Below are 23,040 nucleotides of genomic sequence, written 5' to 3'. Positions count from 1 at the left end.
GCGTCTCGGCCCAAAACGTCGGCTGTTTATTAATTTCCATTGATGCTGCCTGACTTGCTGAGTTTCTCCAGTATTTTGTTTACGTTGCTTATCGTGCTTTTCCAATTTGCTGACCCTCCCTCCCCAACATTTGGTTTAAAACCCTATGCACAGCCCTAGTTATGTGATTCACCAGGACCCTAGTCCTCCCATAGCTCAAGTGGGGCCCATCCCATTGGAACAGCTCCCACTTTCCTCAATACTGCATGTCCCATGAATAGAAAACCATTTTCTCCCACACTAATCCTTGATCCATGCATTTAACTCTCTGGTTGTATTAACCCTGAACCAATTTACACGTGGCTCAGGTGACAATCCGGAGATTATTATCCTTACTGACTGGAAACGGTTTACCCTTAATGTTACGAGGGACGAGCCCCTGCACCAGCTGCTCATACGACCATCCACCACCCGCTCCCAGCACTTCACGTGGTATTTCATCTTCACTGTAACTTTAAGAAGTCTCTGCATGCCCTGAAAAGTCTCAATGCTGACAGTATCTTTTGTTGGTTCGTTCATTATGTGCCGTGTTGTATGACGTGAGCGATCATGGCCATGATTGCTCTTGGCATATTTTTCTACAGAAGCTGTTTACTATTGCCTTCTTCTGGGCAGTGTCTTTACAAGACGGGTGACCCCAGCCATTATCAATACTCTTCAGAGATTATCTGCCTGGCGTCAGTGGTCACATAACCAGGATTTGTGATCTGCACCAGCTGCTCATACGACCATCCACAACCTGCTCCCATGGCTTCACATGACCCTGATCGGGGGCTAAGCAGGTGCTACACCTTGCCCAAGGGTGACCTGCAGGCTAGCAGAGGGAAGGAGCACCTTACACCTCCTTTGGTAGAGATGAATCCCCACCTCACCACCCAATGGACAGTATCACAGAACCATTTAGCATAGAAACATGCCCTCCAGCCCATTGAGTCCATTCCAGCCTTCAGCCACCGACACTAATCTGACTTCTTTTGTCCCCTACATTCCCATATACATTAGCGACAGCTTATAGAGTCACAGAGCACAGAAACAGGACCTTTGGCCCTTGATTAGCCAGGATGTCAAAGGCTAAGGGAAGAAGGCAAGAGGATGGGATTGGGACAGATAATATACTTACTTTACTTTGTTGTCACCAAACAATTGATACTAGAACGTACAATCATCACAGCGATATTTTATTCTGCGCTTTGCACTCCCTGGAGTACAAATCGATAGTAAATATTAAAAATTTAAATTATAAATCATAAATAGAAAATATAAAAATGGAAAGTAACGTAGTGCAAAAAAACCGAGAGGCAGGTCCGGATATTTGGAGGGTACGGCCCAGATCCGGGTCAGGATCCGTTCAGCAGTCTTATCACAGTTGGAAAGAAGCTGTTCCCAAATCGGGCTGTACGAGTCTTCAAGCTCCTGAGCCTTCTCCTGGAGGGAAGAGGGATGAAAAGTGTGTTGGCTGGGTGGGTCGTGTCCTTGATTATCCTGGCAGCACTGCTCCGACAGCGTGCGGTGTAAAGTGAGTCCAAGGACGGAAGATTGGTTTGTGTGATGTGCTGGGCTGTGTTCACAATCTTCTGCAGCTTCTTCCGGTCTTGGACAGGACAACTTCCATACCAGGTCGTGATGCACCCTAAAAGAATGCTTTCCACGGTGCATCTATAAAAATTAGTGAGGGTTTTAGGGGACAGGCCAAATTTCTTTAGCTTTCTCAGGAAGTAAAGGTGCTGGTGGGCCTTCTTGGCAGTGAACTCTGCTTGGTTGGACCAAGTCAGGTCATTTGTGATATTGACCCCGAGGAACTTAAAGCTTTTGACCTGTTCCACTTGCGCACCACCGATGTAAATTGGGTCGTGCGGTCCGCTACTCCTTGTGAAGTCAACAACCAATTCCTTCATCTTGCTGACATTGAGGGATAGGTTATTGCCTTCGCACCATGCCACCAGGTTCTTAATTTCCTCTCTGTACTCAAACTCATCATCACCCGAGATACGGCCCACAATTGTTGTGTCATCAGCAAACTTATATATTGAGTTCGATGGAAACTTGGCTGCACAATCATGGGTGTACAGTGAGTACAGCAGGGGGCTGGGTACACAGCCTTGTGGGGCACCGGTGCTCAGAGTGATTGTAGAGGAGAGCTTGTCCCCTATTTTTACAGCCTGGATCCTGTCTGTGAGGAAGTTGAAAATCCAGCTGCAGATCTGAGTGCTAAGGCCCAGGTTCCGGAGCTTAGGAATCAGTTTATTTGGAATGATGGTATTAAAGGCAGAGCTGTAGTCAATGAAAAGGAGCCTTACATATGCGTCTTTATTCTCCATGTGTTCTAAGGAGGAATGTAGGGCCAGAGCGATGGCATCTGCCATTGACCTTTCGCTCCGGTAGGCGAATTGCAAAGCGTTGAGGTTGACCGGTAGGCTGTGGTTGATGTGTGCCATAACCAATTGCTCAAAGCACTTCATAGCAATTGATGTCAGAGCCACAGGCATGCCACCTTGCTCTTCTTCGGCACTGGGATTATCGTTGCCTTCTTAAAACACGAGGGGATCTTAGACTGAACCAAGGAGCAGTTGAAGATGTCAGCAAACATATCAACCTTGTTGGAATGACAGAGAGGACTCGATGGACTGAATGGCCTAGTTCTACTCCTATGTCTTATGGTCTTATGCTCCTTACTCTTTGGTGCAAAGAAGTAACAGTGGTGACCTGACAGAGGTGTATAAGATGATAAAAGACATGGATGGAGTGGAGAGCCAGAGATTTTATTTCCCCAGGGCAGAAGTGGCTAATACACAGAGGCATAATTATAAATGTGAGGTGACTGGAGGAATGTACTGGGGGAGTGTTAGAGATATGTTCTTTACCCAGCGAGTGGTGGGTGTGTGGAATGTCCTGCCAGGAGTAGTTGAGGTGGATACATTGGGGGCATTTAAAAAACTCTTAGATAGGCACATGGATGATAGAAAAATGGAGGGCTATATAGGAAGGACAGGTTGGATTGATCTTAGAGTAGGTTAAAAGGTTGGCACAACATCTCAGACTGAATGGCCTGCACTGTGCTTTATAGTTCGATGATTTAAGAAAATCGTCCCCATTCTGCTGACAGCTCATTCCTGGTTAGATGCCAGTGTGGTAACTAAACTGAAGCTCCTTGGCTGGAGTGCAGGTCCTCAGGAGTCAGCAGGACACTGTCTGGTCCCTCAGCCAGGATGCTGTCTGGTCCCTCAGTCAGGACACTGTGTGGCCCCACAGAATCAGCCAGGACACTGTCTCATCCCACACCCTGTCTTGTAACTAGTGCTATCAGATATTTCTTGATGTCATGTGAGTTGAATCAAACTGACTGTCTTGTTGGGACCTTAGAAGGAATCAAAGTTGAACTCTCACCAGGATTAAAGGCCTTCAGCCTTCTGTTTGTGACTCTCACACCGGACACCAAGACACTGGCCATACCCACCCACAGTCCAGACCAGTGAGTGAGCCAGAGGTCGGATACAGGCAAAAGCACACATTTCACAACATTTGTCGGTGGCCAGCACGGAAGTGTAGGGGTTATCGTGACGCTTTACAACATGCCATCTGTAAGATCAGGGTAGGGTATGGTCACTGCCACTGTTTGTAAGGAGTTTGTACGTTCTCCCCGTGACCACGTGGGTTTCCTCCGGGTGCTCCAGTTTCCTCCCACAGTCCGAAAACGTAAAGGTTGGTAGGTTAATTGCTCACTGTAAATTGTTCCGTGATTAGGCGAGCAGGAAATCGAGGGGTTGCTGGGAGGCGCGACTCGTAGGGCCAAAGAGGCCTATTCCGTGCTGTATCTGAACAATAAATAAAAATATACAGAGAAAAGTGTCATTCACAACAAATCAGTGAGGATCACCCCACAAATGTTACCCCACCACCCAAACAAGCAAGCATAGTGGTGTTAAACCACAAGGAAATAACACTCCTACATCTTTATCCAGCAGCACCTTTCCATTTTGTGCTCAGTGATATAGTTACTATCATATTAACAATTAACATGTACACCTGTTGTGACGATCAGTGAGAGCCACAGGAGAGACACACAGCTGGTAAAAGTCTTTATTCGACACACACATGAGCTGACAGTATTTTGAGTCACTCTGGAGAGAGGCTTCCTGACCCAACATTACATCACATTTTTATATGCTAAAGATCAAAGGTAACAGCAGGGCAATTTCTATAGTTACAATGCATTCGTAATGCTTCCTTTGAGTTACATATAATTTTCAAACACCTAGATCTTCACATCAACACTCCAGACTTCCAAAATGACTGTTAACCACCACTGCCTCTGAGCTGCATTCATGCATATGCAGACATCTCAGGTCAATGGGGCGTTTCCTGTTTTGCAGTCGACCCCAGTCTGCAGCTCCAGGAAGACCATTGTACTGAGCTGCATTTTAAGTTCAATCTACAATCCACGTTCAGATCAGAAGACTGGTTGCTGTTGAAATTAATATTTGTTATATACTATAACTCCAGAATATGCCCTAACAAACCAACTACTCTGGGAACTTCACACGAGCATGGAATTTTGTTGCACCTTGGTGTATCCATGACAATAAATTAACCTAATTCTGAATCTAAATATGTAACTAAATGATACTCAACGATTCAGGAACAGCCTCCATCCTTCCACCATCAGATTTCTGAATCATCTGTGAACCTGTGAACACCACCTCATTGTTTCCTTTATTTATTTTTGTAGTTTATAATAATTTTATGTCTTTGCACTGTACGGGTGCCGTCGAGCAACAGGTTTCACATCAGGGTAATAATAAATCGGATTCCGATCGTGCAGGTGATCTGATAGCTTATGAGATAGATTGAAAAGGCAAGGTGCCGGGACCGGAGGCAAGATTTCTGCTCTCCACTCTGCGTCTGTGGCTGTGGCCTGCTCCATCTGCTCTGGGCTTCATGTTTATGGACCCACTTTCATTCTAAATGTTATTTGCTTACTTTTATTGTTTGCATGATTTGTTTTTTTCTCTCTCTTTCTCTGCACATTGGATGATCGATGGGCTTTCTTTTTATCGCAAACACGAGGAAATCTGCAGATGCTGGAATTTCAAGCAACACACATCAAAGTTGCTGGTGAACGCAGCAGGCCAGGCAGGATCTCTAGGAAGAGGTACAGTCGACGTTTCGGGCCGAGACCCTTCGTCAGGACATTCTTTCAGTTAGTCCCGACGAAGGGTCTCAGCCTGAAATGTCAACTGTACCTCTTCCTAGAGATGCTGCCTGGCCTGCTGCGTTCACCAGCAACTTTTATTTGTGGCCTGCCTTTTCTAATGGGTTCTATTGGGTTTCTTTGTTTTGTGTCCGCCTGTAACGAGACAAATCTCAAGTTTGCATATATTATACAAACTTTGATAATTGAATTGAATTGACTTTATTTCTTACATCCTTCACATACATGAGGAGTAAAAATCTTTACGTTACGTCTCCATCTAAATGTGCAATGTGCAATCATAGTAAGTTATAATAAATAGAACAGTCAATGTAACAGAAATACACTCAAATCAGATAATAAATGTACTTTGAACTTTGAATTTCAATTAGACTATTCAATAATCCCCTACTTCCCCTACTACAATAAGGTTACATTAGATTAGATTAGATTATGAGGACATGCAGTCCTCTTTTATTGTCATTTAGTAATGCATGCATTAAGAAATGATACAATATTCCTCCGGTGTGATATCACAGAAACACAGGACAGACCAAGACTGAAAAACTAACAAAAACCACATAATTATAACATATAGTTACAAGAGTGCAACAATACCATAACTTGATGTAGAACAGGCCACGGGCACAGTAACAAAAGTTCAAAGTCTCTCGAAAGTCCCACATCTCACGCAGAAGGGAGAAGGAAGGAAACTCTCCCTGCCATGCCCAACCACAGTCCGACTCTGAGTCGGACCCTAGACCTCACATTTTACCTCACTATGGCCTTGCACTTTATTGTCTACCTGCAGTGCACTTCATCTGTAACTGTAACACTACGTTCTGTATTCTGTTACTGTTTACATCTGTACAACCTCAGTGTACTGATGCAGTGAAGTGATTTCTATGGATGGGATGCAAAACCACTGTACCTGGGTACATGTGACAGTAATCCGGGCGGCAGTGTGGTGTAGTGGTTAGTGTAACACTTCCCAGCTCCGGCAATCAGAGTTTGCCCTTTCCGCGAGGTTTACCTGTATCGCCGCTGAACTGAAGCTATGGCCTGCAACCTAACAGGCTACTGGATCGGCTGCAGCGAAGACTGGCCCCTGAATGTTATTTGCTTACTCTTAATGGTAGCACGGTTTGTTTTATTTTCTGTGCATTAAGTGTTTGATGGTCTTTTTTTTAAATGGGTTCTATTGTGTTTCTTTGTTTTCTGGCTGCCGGTAAAGAGATGAATTTCAAGGTTGTAAATAGTATCCGAACTTTGACAAAAAATGTACTTTGAACGTTGAACCCTGTCACTGGGTGGGTTTCCCCTGGGTGCTCCAGATTTGAAAGAGGAACGGGTAGTAAGATGTGAGTACGAGGAATTCTGCAGATGCTGGAAATTGTTGCTGGTGGACGCAGCAGGCCAGGCAGCATCTCTGTCCTGACGAAGGGTCTCGGCCCGAAACGTCGACTGTACCTCTTCCTAGAGATGCTGCCTGGCCTGCTGCGTTCACCAGCAACTTTGAAGATGTGAGCATGCGATGTTGGCATCAGAAGCGGTGGCAACCCTTGCGGCCTGTCCTTGGTTGGTCGTTAATGCAAACGACGCATTTCGCTGTACATTGCGACGTACACATGACGAATAAAGCTTATCTTTCTTTAAAGTAATCCAATTTACCTACGTACCGATTGACTGGACGCTTGGCCTCTCTGTCCAATCAATTGGCACCTCTTTAACGCATGTAGCGATATTTACTGGAGCGGCTTCTCGGCTGAGAGGAAAGTGCTGCTCTGTCGGGCTACGAGGCTGTTTGTGAGACTTGGAGCAGTGAGGGGTCACACCAGACTCAATTCTAGTCTTTCTTTGCAGACGACAGTGACATCGAGGACGAACTGTCAACGGTGCGTCATCAGCCGGAGGGTCTTGACGAACTACAGGCACGAACCAAGTTCTCCAGGAAAGAACTCCAGTCTCTGTACAGGGGCTTCAAGAACGTGCGTAAGCTCTGAATGGATTATCTGTGTGAAGGATCTAATTGTGTTGTCCCTTTTTGAAAGACCTTCCTCCGTTCCAAATCAGTTTTGGACTGAGACCCTTCATCAGGGCTGGAGAGGAGGGGGGAGGAAGCCAGAATAGGAAGGTGGGGGGAGCGAGGAGGAGTGCAAGCTGGCAGGTGAAAGGTGAGACCAGGTGAGGGGCAAGGTGGGTGGATGGGAGAGCTGACTTGATAGAGGTGTGCCAGATGATGAGGCAGAGATAGAGCGGACTGCCAGAGACTTTTTCTCACAGGGAAAAATGGCTACTCTGAGGGGAGTTATTTTGAGGAAAGTATGGGGGAGGTGTAATGAGAGGTAGGTTTATTTTACACGGAGAGTGGGGGGTACATGGAACGCGCTGCCGGGGTGGTGGTAGAGGCAGATATATTAGGGACATTTAAGAGACTCTTAGATAGGCACCTGGATGATAGAGAAACGGGGGGCTATGTGGGAGGGGAGGGTTAGATTGATCCTCAGTGGGCACATCTTGGGCTGAAGGACTTGTACTGTGCTGCAGATTTGATGTTCAATGTGAACAGTTTACATTGAACTTAATAAGATCTGTTTCCCTATATTTTTGTCTGGAACATCTGCCGTATAACCATATAACCATATAACAATTACAGCATGGAAACAGGCCACCTTGGCCCTTCTAGTCCGTGCCAAACTCTTACTCTCGCCTAGTCCCACCCACCTGCACTCAGCCCATAACCCTCCATTCCTTTCCTGTCCATATATCTATCCAATTTAACTTAAAACGACAACATCGAACCTGTCTCGACCACTTCTGCTGGAAGCTCGTTCCACACAGCTACCACTCTCTGAGTAAAGGAGTTCCCCCTCATGTTACCCTTAAACTTCTTTCCTTTAACTCTCACCTCATGTCCTCTTGTTTGAATCTTCCCCACTCTCAATGGAAAAAGCCTATCCACGTCAACTCTATTGCTATCTCAATACTTATGTGTTATTGTGTTTTATTCTTTTTTTGGATTCGCATAATTTGGTGCCCTTTGAACATTGATTGTTTGTCTTTGCTTGCCCGCAGTTTTTCGTTTGATCTATTGTGTTTCTTGTCTTTGCTGTAAATGCCCGCAAGAAAATGAGCCTCGGGATAGTATGCGGTGACATGTGTGTACTCTGGCAACAAACGTACATTGAACTTTGAATATTGCTCCGCACTGATCTGCTCCCACAACCTGTGGACTCACTTTCAAGGACTCTTCATCTCAAGTTCTCGATATTTATTACTTTACATCTGTACTTGTTCATTTTGTCAACCTTTGCAAATTGATAGTTTGTCGTTCTTGTTGTGTACAGTTTTTCACTGATACTATTGTGTTTCTCTGTACTTACTGTGAATTCCTGCAAGGAAATGAACCTCAGGGTAGCATATTGTAACATAGAGTTTTGTGTAAAAATCTTAGGCACATACTGTATACATAGCTAGGGTGCCTAAGAATTTTGCTCAGTACTGTAGTAATTTTATATATTGCCCTGTACTGCTGCTGCAAAAAAAACAAATTTCATGACATATGTGAGTGATGATAAATCTGATTCTGATCTGGGTCTCTATTGTGGACTGAGAGTGGGAAGGGGCAGGAAGAGGGGAATCATGGTTGGGAAAAGGGGAAGGGAGGGAGAGGGAGCGGGAAGCACCAGAGAGACATTCTGTAATGATCAATAAACCAATTGTTTGGAATCAGATGACCCCCACCCCCACCCCCAGCTCCTGGCATTCCTTCTCTGCCACCCGTCCCACACCCCTCGCATAGCGCTCCATTCTCGCCATTCCCAACATCCTTTTCTCTTGCCAGATGTACAAACTCGTTCTCCGCTCCACATTGACAAATACAGTGCTGTGCAAGACTCCAAGGTGTACGAGCTATATTTACATTACTTATTGAGATACAGCGTGGAACAGGCCGTTCTGGCCCTTCGAGCCGTGCTGCCCAGCAAACCCCGATTTAAGCCTAGCCTAATCACAGGACAATTTACAATGACCAATTAACCTACCCACTGGTAGGTCTTGGGACTGCGGGAGGAAACTGGAGCACCCAGAGGAAACCCACGTGGTCACGGGGAGAATGAACAAATTTCTTACAGACAGCTGCTGGAATTGATCCGGGGTTACTGGGGAAAGGGTTGCGCTAACCACTACACTACATGCTGCCGCATATGTGCCTAAGACTTTTGCACATTATTTTGATAATAAATTGACTTGGAACATTATTTCCTGTAAGATCTCTGGTCTACTGTTCACTTACAGAACCTGCCAGGTTTGTTAACATGCCAAGTATCGGTTGTGCTTCAGTACACTGCATTGTCCCATTGTATTACAACTCCCTCTGCATTTCTCGCTGTCTCCCCCTCTATCAGCAGCCTTTCAGAGGGAATTCCCAAAGTCAACCACCATGGTTAGATTGGACCCTCCCATGGCAACGCGGCTGCAGTAACACACCGGTCCGAGTTTGTAATTACAGTGTGGCTCACACACAGGCAGTTTCCATTACATGTATAGATGGAGGAAGCTAAAATGGAAATATTAAACTGCCAGAATCAATCCATTTAAAAAGGAATAGTGAACAATTGTGCAGTTTTGTTTCAGTCAGGTTCTGTTAACTAATCCATTTCCATTGAAGACTTCACTTCATCTTGTTTGAGAAACTTATCTCTGTCTCTTTTCACCCTCTTCCTCTTTCTACCCTGAGATTCACTTTCTTGCAGGCATTCACAGTGGAACAGAGAAATCCAACGGAATCATTAAAAAACTGCACGCAAAAAAGCAACCAATGTGCAAAACGAAGACAAAGTGTGCAAACGCCAAAAACAACAAATAAATAATACTGAGCACATGAGTTGTAGAACCCTTGAAAGTGAGCCTGTAGGTTGTGGAATCAGTTCAATGCTGAGCTGAGTGAAGTTATCCACTCTGGTTCAGGAGCCTGATGGTTGAGGGGTAATAACTGTTCCTGAACCTGGTGGTGTAGGTCCTGATGGTTGAGGGTAATAACTGTTCCTGAACCTGGTGGTGTGGGACCTGATGGTTGAGGGGTAATAACTGTCCCTGAACCTAGTGGTGTGGGACCTGATGGTTGAGGGGTCATAACTGTTCCTGAACCTGGTGGTGTGGGACCTGATGGTTGACGGGTAATAACTGTTCCTGAACCTGGTGGTGTGGGACCTGATGGTTGAGGGGTAATAACTGTTCCTGAACCTGGTGGTGTGGGACCTGATGGTTGAGGGGTAATAACTGTTCCTGAACCTGGTGGTGTGGGACCTGATGGTTGACGGGTAATAACTGTTCCTGAACCTGGTGGTGTGGGACCTGATGGTTGAGGGGTAATAACTGTTCCTGAACCTAGTGGTGTGGGACCTGATGGTTGAGGGGTAATAACTGTTCCTGAACCTGGTGGTGTGGGACCTGATGGTTGAGGGGTAATAACTGTTCGTGAACCTGGTGGTGTGGTACCTGATGGTTGAGGAGTAATAACTGTTCCTGAACCTGATGGTGTGAGATGTGATGGTTGAGGGGTAATAACTGTTCCTGAACCTGGTGGTGTGGGACCTGATGGTTGAGGGGTAATAACTGTTCCTGAACCTGGTGGTGTGGGACCTGATGGTTGAGGGGTAATAACTGTTCCTGAACCTGGTGGTGTGGGACCTGATGGTTGAGGGGTCATAACTGTTCCTGAACCTGGTGGTGTGGGACCTGATGGTTGAGGGGTGATAACTGTTCCTGAACCTGGTGTTGTGGGACCTGATGGTTGAGGGGTAATAACTGTTCCTGAACCTGGTGGTGTGGGACCTGATGGTTGTAGGGTAATAACTGTTCCTGAACCTGGTGGTGTGGGAACTGGTGGTTGTAGGGGTAATAACTGTTCCTGAACCTGGTGGTGTGGGACCTGATGGTTGTAGGGTAATAACTGTTCCTGAACCTGGTGGTGTGGGAACTGGTGGTTGTAGGGGTAATAACTGTTCCTGAACCTGGTGGTGTGGGACCTATGGCTCCTGTACTTTCTTCCTGATGGCAGCAATAAGAAGAGAGCATGAGCAGGATGGTGAGGTCCTTGATGATGGATGCTGCTTTCTTGCGATAGTGCTCCATGTAGATGTGCTCAATGTGGGGAGGGCTTTACCTGAGATGGACTGGACCGTATCCACTACTTTTTGTAGACTTTTCTGTTCAAGAGCATTGGTGTTTTTACACTAGGCTGTGACGGTACCATACACCTACACTGACAGTACATACAGACACACACATTTACACACACACTCTCTCTCTCTACACACACACCTTATACACACATCTACACACCCACACACATACTTCTACACACACACACACACACACAGAGTAGATAAAGACACTCACACACACACTATATGTAAATCGACATAATCAATGTTTGAACACACTGAGATGGTCTGAAATGCCTGCTGCAACATGATAGCAGCATTTTAAATCTGAGTTGTGTGGCTCATGACTGAAGGTGACTGGTATATTGAGTAAATTTCCTGACCTTGCTGTCTGGGGAGGTTGGGAGAATTCCTATGGTACGTAATTGTTCCCAGCCCATTGAATCTGTGCCAGTCCCAACAACCCCATTCTCTCTTTCTGTAACTCTGCACATTATTCTCCCTCAAACACCTTTCCAGGTTCCTTTAGACAGCACACACGAGGAAATCTGCAGATGCTGGAATTTCAAGCAACACACATAAAATTTGCTGGTGAACGCAGCAGGCCAGGCAGCATCTATAGGAAGAGGTACAGTCGACGTTTCAGGCTGAGACCCTTCGTCAGGACTAACTGAAGGAAGAGCTAGTAAGAGATTTGAAAGTGGGAGGGGGAGGGGGAGATCCAAAATGATAGGAGAAGACAGGAGGGGGAGGGATGGAGCCGAGAGCTGGACAGGTGATTGGCAAAAGGGATATGAGAGGATCATGGGACAGGAGGCCCAGGGAGAAGGAAAGGGGGGAGGGGGGAAACCCAGAGGATGGGCAGGGGGTATCTTACTAGCTCTTCTTTCAGTTAGTCCTGACGAAGGGTCTTGGCCCAAAATGTCGACTGTACCTCTTCCTAGAGATGCTGCCTGGACTGCTGCGTTCACCAGCAACTTTTATGTGTGTTCCTTTAGACAGTCCTGATTAATTCTGGTGCCATTACTTCAACATATCCAAACTTCTCTCTACAGGCACGGTAGTGGAGTGGTCAGCACAGTGTTTTACACTACCAGTGACCCGGGTTCAATTCCCACACAGTGTGCAAGGAGTTTGTATGTTCTCCCCATGAATGTGTGGGTTTGTTTCTGGTGCTTCAGTTTCCTCCCTCAGTCCAAAGACCTGCCAGTTGGTGGGTTAATTGGTCATTGTAAATTATCCTGTGATTAGGCTAGGGTTAAACTGGGGGTCAGAAGGGCCTAATCCACACTGTATCCCAGTAAAAATAAGGAAGCTTTTCCAGAACAACACAGAATATACTGGAGGAACTCAGCAACTCAGGGAGCTTCTAAGTCAAAGTCAAAGTAAATTTATTATCGAAGTACATTCAGAAATACAACAGAATTTATGAAAAACTATATACAACAAGGACTGACAAACTATGGAGAGGAATAAATAATTTATGAAATCTATGGAGGAGAATAAACAGTCAATACTTCAGGCCTCCCCTCATCTCTTAATTCAGTCCTTTTGAAACATAACTCTTCACGCCTTGTCACTCGCAAAAAAATCCCTTTCCCCCACAGCCCACTCTCCTCTCCTAACAGACTCCACCTTCTTCAGCTCTTCACCTCTTTCTCTCCCTCTCTCTCTCCCCATCTCTCCCCCCTCCCTCTCCCTCTCTCGCTCTCTGCCTCCCCCTCTCTCCCCCTCTCCTTCTCCCTCTCCCTCCTTTTTTTTAATTGCTACTTTGGGTGATTTCAAACTCCGAGCAGAACTGAATATGCCTGGACACTTTCGATTTTTGTGTTTAATATTCTGTGTCTTTCACTCATTTTTTGGTTGCCATTTGCACAATTTGTTTTTTTTTCTCACGCTTGAGGGGTGGGGGTTGACGTTTTTCTTTGAACATGGTCTGAACATGGTTTTCTTTTCGTTGTTTTGTGGCTGTCAGTGGGGAAGACAAATCTCAGGTTGCATACTACAAACATGCTTTGATAATAAATGTACCTTGAATCTTCGAGTCTGGTGGTCCTGGTGTAGACACTGCGTGGCCTCTTCCCTGATGAGAGTGGGCCGAACCGTCCAGGAGCAGGATGGGTGGGATCCCTCAAAATATTGCTACGTTTCCACCCAGAAGCTGATCCGTGCCTGTTGCAAAGGGGGTTAAGCTATGTAGTGGTCACAGGTAATCGTTATCAGTATGCCTCAACTCCGTGCCTTCAGTTCCTCCCCACCTCTCAGCCTGGGAAAATATCTGATGAATTGTGGTCAGATTATTTGTCAGGTCACTGCTTGTTCTGAGGTGGATCTGAATATCAAACTTGGTAAATCAAGAGTTATGTTCCAATGGACCCCTCAGATCTTAGTGAGTCCCAAAGCCAATGAAAAGTGTTTGAAGACAGGCTGCCAATCTGTACACAGCAAGATCCCACACATAGCGATGTGATAATGGAGGGACACACAGGAAGTGCTGGAGGAACCCAGCAAGTCAGGGAAAACGTCAATGAGCAGAATAAACAGTCGATGTTTCAGACTGCGAACCTTTCACCAGGACTTGGAGAGGAAGGGGGAAGAAGGTAGAGAGGGGTGTGGGGGGAAAGGAAGGAGTACAAGGTGGCAGGATTATTCCTCTCCATAGATGCTGCCTGGCCTGCTAAGTTCCTCCAGCGTTTTGTGTGCGTTGCTCTGGATTTCCAGCATTTGCAGAATCTGTACCGTTTAAGAAGTTTTTCCTGTTTGTTTTTGCCGAAACTTTGCCTCTTTGGACCTTGAACTATAAGCTGGGGGTTTCTGGCTTCAGGACAGGAAAGGAAGAGGGCAGAAGCCAGAATGAGAAGGGGGAGAAGGGGAAGAAGTATAAGGTGGCAGGTGATAGGTGAGACCAGGAGAGGGGAAAAGTGGATGAGGTGAGAAGCTGGGACGTGATAGGTGGAAGAGGTAAAGGGCTGAAGAAGAAGGAATCTGATTGGAGAGGAGAGTGGACCATGGGAGAAAGGGAAGGAGGAGTGGACCCAGGGGGAGGTGATGGGCAGGGGAGGAGAAGAAAAGGGCTGAGAGGGAAATGGAACAAGGGAGACAAGAAGCTGTGAAGAGTGGTGAACATTACCGGGTCCATCAAGGGCATAGTCCTCCCGCTACTGACTGTCTACAGGAGGCACTGCCTTGAGAAGGCAGATAATAGTAACGTTTTTAGCAATGAGGAAGAACAGTGGGATCTTGGGATCCATGTCCATAGACACCTCAAAGTTCACTTAAGTTCATAGAACAAAATATCGCCCTTGAAGATTATGGAATTGAAAACCTTACTGATTTAATCAATGACATTTATGAGACTGGAATAATACCAGAAGAGATGGAAAAAAATCGGTATTTATCACTCTTCCTAAGAAACCTGGAGCAATAGAATGTGAATTACATAGGACCATAAGTTTAATAAGTCATATCACCAAGATACTTCTAAGAATTTTGATGACAAGAGCTAAAAGTAAGATCCTTCCATCTCCCAGATGTCACGCCAGCTAAGTTTCCTCTTTTCCAGGCTCTCCCAATTCATTCATTGGCCCTGCTTGGCCATTGAGACGGCCCTGGCGTGTCGCTCTGCCTCCTCCTGTCTTCTCACCTCCTCCACCACGAGCCGTCTCCTCTGCACTGATGTTGCCTTGTGCCATTGAGGAGCTTTTGGGACGAGCCCGAGACCGGCTCTCCCATGTTGGACTTGAAGCTATCCTGAGCAAGAGAGAAGGGGGAGGGGGTAGAAATTATTGGAAGTTCGAGAAATCGATGTTCGTGCCATCAGGTTGGAGGCTCCCCAGTCAGAATATGGGGCGTTGATAGTGGTCAGCTTGTCGGTCTTTGTGAGGCTGGGGTGAGTTCTCTGTTGCTTTGAGGATCTTGTGGGTTCAAGTCCAGCTCCTGAGCACAGAAGTCCAGAGGACGCTCTGTAGCTAACTCATTTGTAGTGCTGCTCTTTAGACTGGGTTGTTGCCTGCTCTGTTGCAAGTTAAACATGCCAAGGCTACACATGAATTGCAGGAGACGATACCAGTAGAAGCAGCATCAGATTTCTGGGTGTTAATGTCTTGGATGTCCTGGGGCCAGCACGTCGAAGCAATCCTCGTGAGGGTGTGTCAGCTTTCTTACTTTCTTAGAAGCGTGAAGGAGATTTGGTACATCGCCAAGTATTCTAGCAAACTTCAACAGTTGAAACTATCCTGACTGGTTGCACCGTGGCCTGGTAATTCTAACACCAAATACAAGGAACACAAGAAGCTGTGAAGAGTGGTGGACATTACCGGGGCATAGTCCTCCAGCTACTGACTGTCTACAGGAGGCACTGCCTTGAGAAGGCAGATAATGGTAACATTTTTAGCAACAAGGAGCAACAGTGGGATCTTGGGATCCATGTCCATAGACCCCTCAAAGTTCACTTAAGTTCATCGGTTTGTTAAGAAATGATGTAGTGTGCTGTTGGGTGGCAGGGTGGAGATACGTCTCTGCCAAAGGAGGTGTAAGGTGCTCCTTCCCTCTGCTAGTCTGCAGGTCACCCTTGGGCGAGGTGTAGCACCTGGTTAGTCCCCCAGTCAGGGTATAGTGAAGCCATGGGAGCAGGTGGTGGATGGTTGTACGAGCAGCTGGTGTATATCACAAGTCCTGGTTATGTGACCACTGACAGGCAGACAATCTCTGAAGAGTATTGATAATGGCTGGGGTCTCTGTCTCTCTCTCTCTCTTTCTGGCTATCCGTCCCATAGGATGATGATGGTTCCTTTCAGCAGAAAGGAACAGCATGTACGTGAGTGGATTTTAGGTGAGCGGGGGGTTGCACAGGTCCAGACCCACCCTCTCGACATCCCCTCCCGGATCCAGTGGCATGGTGGGGTCCAAGACGGCTGGGGGAGGTTCTGTTGCAGTGAATGGACAGACCGAGCTTCGATGCAAGGGATACCCTTTCCGCACTTCACGGCGCGTGTTTGCTAGATGGCTGTTGACCCTACGAGAGGGATCATCCGCCCTTTGACAGGTCTTGTTTATCGTCCTGCAGGGTGTCTAGCCACCCTCCTCACCAGGCAAGCCTGGTGAGGGGAGCCGGTTTAGTCGCCGACCACCCGACCATGCAACAGGTAGGACTGGGTTACATGGTACCAGTAGCACTCAGACGAGTGACCTGACAAACAAGATGGCTGGGGCCACCCATCTTGTAAAAGCACTGCCCAGAAGAAGTCAATGGCAAACCACTTCTGTAGAAAAAACTGCCAAGGATAATCATGATCATAGAAATAGAAAAGAATAAAAACAACAGCATGTAAGAAGTCTTCCCCATAGGCAATAAAAACAGATGGAAGACCATGATCACCCACGTCATATGACACAGCAAATAATGACAATAGTGGGGTTGTGTTGGCCGCCTTTGGTCAGAAGATCGAGTTCAAAAGTCAGGAGTAATGTTGCAGCTCTATAAAACTGTGATTAGACCACATTGGGAATACTCTGTTCAGTTCTGGTCGCCTCATTATAGGAAGGATGTGGAAATTTTCAAGAGGGTGCAGAGGAGATTTACCAGAACTTTGCATTTACCAGAGAGCGTGTCTTATGAGATTCGGTTGAATGAGCTAGGGCTTTTTTCTGAGGAGTAGAGGAAGATGAGAGGTGGCTTGACAAAGGTGTTTGAGATGAAAAGAGACAGAGATCAAGTGGACAACCAGAGACTTTCCCAGGACAGAAATGCTAGGGGGACATAATTTTAAGGTGATTGGGGGGCATGTCAGAGATACGTTTTTTACACAGAGTGTGGTGGGTATGTAGAACGTGCTGTCAGGGGTTGTGGTAGAGGCAGATGCATTAGGAACATTGAAGAATCTCTTAGATAGACACCTGGGCTGATAGAAAAATGGAGGGCTATGCAGGAGGGAAGGGTTAGATTGAACTTAGAGTAGGTCAAAAGGTTGGCACATCACTGTGGGCCAAAGGGTCTGTACTGTTCTGTAATGTTCTATGTTCAAAGGTCTTGTTTCACACTTTTTATTATTTTTTCTCTTTTTTTATTATTTAAGTATAATTTATATTATGTTCCTCCATACTTTTGTATTTCTTGCCTGTTATATTGTGTATTGTCTGTATCTAGCTACCTGTGATTCCTCTCCAAGCAAGTTCATCATTGTACATGTACCTCACTGGAACATGTACAGTACACTAAATATTTAACCTGCAATTATTTCAAAGTGACCTAGAAGGGCTATTGCTCCATCCCAAACACCACTACTTTATCATTTCCCGTCAGTCACCATATGTACAGACACTGCTGTGAATCACGACAGTATATGGACATATAATCAGTCTACAGTATTTAAAATCTGAAGTTCGTAATGCAATAAATAAGATGAAGAAAGGAAAGGCAGCAGGTCCTGATGAATTAGTAATAGAACAAATTATCGCCCTTGAAGATTATGGAATTGAAAAACTTACCGATTTAATCAATGACATTTATGAGACTGGATTAATACCAGAAGAGATGAAAAAATCAGTATTTATCACTCTTCCTAAGAAACCTGGAGCAATAGAATGTGAATTACATAGGACCATAAGTTTAATGAGTCATATCACCAAGATACTTCTAAGAATTTTGATGACAAGAGTTAAAAGTAAGATAAAAGCTGAAATAGGTAAAGAACAAAACACGAGGAATTCTGCAGATGCTGGAAATTCAAGCAACATACATCAAAGTTGCTGGTGAACGCAGCAGGTCAGGCAGCATCTCTAGGAAGAGGTATAGTCGACGTTTCAGGCCGAGACCCTTCGAAGGGTCTCAGCCCGAAACGTCAACTGTACCTCTTCCTAGAGACGCTGCCTGGCCTGCTGCGTTCACCAGCAACTTTGATGTGTGTTGCTTAGGTAAAGAACAATATGGCTTTGTGAAAGACAAAGGTACAAGAAATGTAATATTGATGTTAAGGATACTATCAGAACGAGCTATTCAAGTGCAAAAAGATTTGTTTGTTTTATCAACTACACAAAAGCATTTGATAAAGTGAAGCACAATAAGTTATTTGAAATATTACAGAAAACTCGATCTAGATTCAAAAGACCTCTGCCTAATCGGAAATCTGTACCGGGAACAAACAGTCGCTGTAAGAATAGATGGAGAATTGAGTCAGTTTACAAAAATCAAGAGAGGCATTAGACAAGGGCGTGTTTTCTCCCGTGATTTATTTAATGTGTACAGTGAAACAATATTACAAAAAATAAGAGACATCTTGAGAATCAAAGTTGGCGGTGAAAACATCAATAATTTCAGATATGCAGATGACACTGTGTTAATTGCAAGTACGGAGGAAGAACTACAAACCTTAATTGATCATTGTTGAAGAAAGTGTAAAAATGGGTCTATCAATTGCAAAAAGACAGAATATATCATCATATCCAAAAAGAAGGAGAATCCTATCTGCAGGCTGAGAATAAATGGGGAAGACATAAAACAAGTACAGAACTTTTGCTACTTAGGAGCTGGGTGACATCAGATGGCAGGTGCGACTTGGACATCAAAAGAAGAATAAGGATGGCAAAAGACACCTTTATGAGAATGAAGAGTATAATGACCAATACTAAACTAGGCATGACAACCTGCCTCAGAGTACTGAAATGTTGCGTTTATCCAGTTATGTTATATGGCTCAGAATGTTGGACTATATCTAGTAACATGAGGAAACGAATTGAAGCAGCAGAGATGTGGTTTTGAGGAGGATGCAAAGAATATCATGGACGAAACGAATATCTAACGAGGATGTCATGAACAGAGCAAACACAAAAAGAGAAATAATGTATGAGATCATGAAAAGGCAACGTAACTTCATTGGACATGTGATTAGGAAAGGGGAGTTAGAATGCACGGTAATTATGGAAAAGATTGAAGGGAAGAAAGCAAGAGGAAGTCAAACACAAATGATGATGGAGACAGCAGCCAGAGAACTGGAAATGAATACCAATGAATTGATCCACTTGACCCAAAACTTGAGTGTGTGGGCCATGGCAGCCAAAGCTCAAATTGGGCATGGCGCCTGATGATGATGATGACAGTATGTGTATACACTATAGGGTGGCAGGCTGGAGATACGTCTCTACCAAAGGAGGTGTAAGGTGCTCCTTCCCTCCACTAGCCTGCAGGTCACCCTTGGGCAAGGTGTAGCACCTGCTTAGCCTCCCCAATCAGGATGAAGCCATGGGAGCAGGAGGTGGATGGTCGTACGAGCAGCTGGTGCATATCACAAGTCCTGGTTATGTGACCACTGACACCAGGCAGACAATCTCTGAAGAATATTGATAATGGCTGGGTCACCCGTCTTGTAAAGACACTGGCCAGAAGTAGGCAATGGCAAACCACTTCTGTAGGAAAATTTGCCAAGGACAATCATGATCAGAAGACTATATGATCGTCTATGTCATACAACACAGCACATGATGATGAAGATATAAGCTACTTTAAGTATTTATATTTATTGTGTTTTTAATCTTATTGTGTTTCTTTTTTGTGGTGCATCAGATCCAAAGTAACAATTATTTTGTCCTCCATTACTGGAAGTAACATTAAATATTCTTGAATCTTAAAGTTTAAATCTTGAACGCATCATTAAGAGCTGCGCCAGATGCATTTCTCAAAACACACCAGTGTAAGATAATAAGCAGAACACTTGGCCCATCAAGACGGCGCCACCATTCGATAAGTTCATAGCTGAACTGCCCCTGGTTTCGACTTCTCCTCTGTGTCTGTTCCTCATTGTATTCAGTTCCCTGGTTTTCTATTTTAAAAAATTGCCAGGAAAAGGTCACGATTAGGATATGTTAAAACCCTTCTCCATTTCCCCAGTCCTGGCTGTAAGTAGCTGCTGCCAAGAAGTGAGAGTTGGAAGGATCTGCTGTGGATACGGCACACTGCACAAGCGTCCAGTCTGTGTTACCTACCCAGCTCGTTACTTTAACGTTTCCAGAATCAGAGCCTGAGTCGGGTTTGTTATCACCGAATATGCTGTAACCGCTGACATCCTTACCCTCAACCTCTACTTTAAATGTACTCAATGACTTGGCCTCGACAGCCATCTATGGCAATGAATTCCACAAATCCATCACCATCTAGGTAAAGGAATATCCCCATCTCTGTTTTAAATGGGTGTCTTTTTATTCTGACGCTGTGCACATCTACAAGAAACGCTGTTGCAGCAAAGCAGCATCCATCATCAGGGACCTCCACCACCCAGGACATGCTCTCTTCTCACTGCTGCCATCAGGTAGAAGGTACAGGTACCTCAGGACACACATCACCAGGTTCAGGAACAGTTGCTACCCCTCAAACATCAGGCTCTTGAACCAAAGGGGATAACTACTCAACTTCACTTGCCCCATCATTGAACTGTTCCCATAACCAATGGACTCTTCCGCACATCTTCTCAATATTTATTGCTTATTTATTTATTATTATTATTTCTTTCTTTTTGTATTTGCACAGTTTTTTGTCTTCTGCAGTCTGGTTGAACGCCCAAGTTGGGTGGTCTTTCATTGATTCTGTTATGGTTGCTATCTAATCAGCCAATCATTTGACAGCAACTGAATGCATAAAAGCACGCAGACATGGTCAAGAGGTTCAGTTGTTCAAACCGAACATCAGAATGGGGAAGAAATGTGACCTAAGTGACATTGACTGTAGAACGATCGTTGGTGCCAGATGGGGTGGTTTGAGTAACTCAGAAACTGCTGATTTCCTGGAATCTTCACACTCAACAGTGTCTACACTTTACAGAGAATGTTGCGAAGAACAGAATAAATATCCAGTGAGCAGCAGTTCTGTGGGTGAAAACGACTTATTAATGAGAGAGGTTGGAGGAGAATGGCCAGACTCGTTCAAGCTGACAGAAAGGTGACAGTAACTCAAAGAAACATCATCATCATTATGTGCGTGTCGTATGACACAGGCGATCGTGCTCTTGTAACTATCATTGCTCTTGGCAAATTTTTCTATAGAGGTGGTTTGCCATTGCCTTCTTCTGGGCAGTGTCTTTACAGGATGGGTGACCCCAGCCATTATCAATACTCTTCAGAGATTGTCTGCCTGGCGTCAGTGGTCTCATAACCAGGACTTGTGATCTGCACCAGCTGCTCATACATCCATCCACCACCTGCTCCCATGGCTTTGTGTGACCCTGATCGGGGGTTAAGCAAGTGCTACACCTTGCCCAAGGGTGACCTGCAGGCTAGCGGAGGGAAGGAGCATCTTACACCTCCTTTGGTAGAGACGCATCTCTACCCCACCACCCGAGTAACTCTAATAACCACACATTACAACAGTGATGTGCAGAAGAGCATCTCTTAATGCACAACACGTTGAGCCTTGAAGTGGATGGGCTACAGCAGCAGAAGACTGAAACGTACACTTAGTGACCACTTTATTAGGTACAGGAGTCAGCTCATAAAGTGGCCTCTGAGTGTTTAAAAAGGGGTAAAGTGAGGGAACAGATTGGAGTTGAATTATGGGGAACGGTTCACCTCTTCCATTCCCCAACTCTGCATTGCCAAGCAAGGCAGCATTAAAAGAAGAATTCTGCTCTTAAAACCACTCTAAAATTCACCTGCATGCAATGTTGATGTTTCTGCATTATTTAAAACAAATAAACACATCTGTAAAGACTTTATGGGCAATGGTAAAGTAGCTAAAGATATAATTCATTAAGCTGGCTTTGAGAAGGGATCTTTGAATGACGTTTCTGGCACGTCTGTTAACTGTGGTTTCAATAACCCATCCAGATGATGCAGGTATCATTTCTCCTTCTATAAATATCCCCCACATCTGATTTAGATAACTCAGGTAACGCAGATGGGAGAGCACTCTGGGATTCCGGGCTCGTGACAGACTCATCGAGCACAACAGCGTATAAACAGTCTGTTCAGCTCTAGTCTGGGCTGAAATTTTATTCTGCCTTCTCCCATCAACCTGCACCCTCCTCCCCCCACGCCCCCCCCCCAATCCATGTACTTATCCAGGCTTCTCCTAAACACTGAAATCCAAACCGCATCTCCCAGTTCCACTGGCAGCTCGTTCCACATTCGCACCACCCTCTCTGAGTGAAGAAGTTCCCCCTCAGGTTCCCCTTAAGTATTTCACCTTTCACCCTTAACCTGTGATCTCCAGTTCTAGACTCATCCAAACTCAGTGGAAAAAGTCTGCTTGCATTTACCCTATCTGTACCCCTCATAATTTTGTATCATTCGCTCGTTATGTGCCCTGTTGTGTGATGCAGGCGATCGTGGTCTTTCCGTGGCCATGATTGCTCTTGGCAAATATTTCTACAGAAGTGGTTTGACATTGCCTTCTTCTGGGCAGTGTCTTTAAAAGATGGGTGACCCCAGCCATTATCAATACTCTTCAGAGATTCTGTGCCTGGCGTCAGTGGTTGCATAACCAAGTCCCTGCAACATCCTTGTAAATTTCCCCTGTATTATTTTAATCTTATTGCGATCTTTCCTGTAGGCAGGTGTGTCTGGAATAACACTTGGACGTTATTCACAAAGCAACAGAATACTTATCCCACAATCTGTGTCACAAAAATACAGATGGGCTCATTGAGCTGGAAAAGGGCAGAG

At 45.2% G+C, this 23,040-nt stretch overlaps 1 protein-coding gene across 1 annotated transcript in view; it reads left to right on the top strand.

Annotated features, from left to right (window-relative positions):
- Positions 1 to 23,040, top strand: part of LOC134351097 (calsenilin-like) — a 75,879-nt gene that overhangs the window by 29,021 nt on the left and 23,818 nt on the right. Inside the window, exon 2 of the mRNA XM_063057167.1 lies at positions 7,091 to 7,215. Within this exon, the coding sequence (XP_062913237.1) occupies positions 7,091 to 7,215 (125 nt within the window). The remainder of the gene's footprint in view (positions 1 to 7,090; positions 7,216 to 23,040) is intronic.

The sequence above is a fragment of the Mobula hypostoma genome, chromosome 8 (genome assembly GCF_963921235.1).
Source record: "Mobula hypostoma chromosome 8, sMobHyp1.1, whole genome shotgun sequence".
NCBI lineage: Eukaryota > Metazoa > Chordata > Chondrichthyes > Myliobatiformes > Myliobatidae > Mobula > Mobula hypostoma.
Note: the sequence above shows the minus strand (reverse complement) of the source record. Positions and strands in the feature narration are given on the sequence as shown.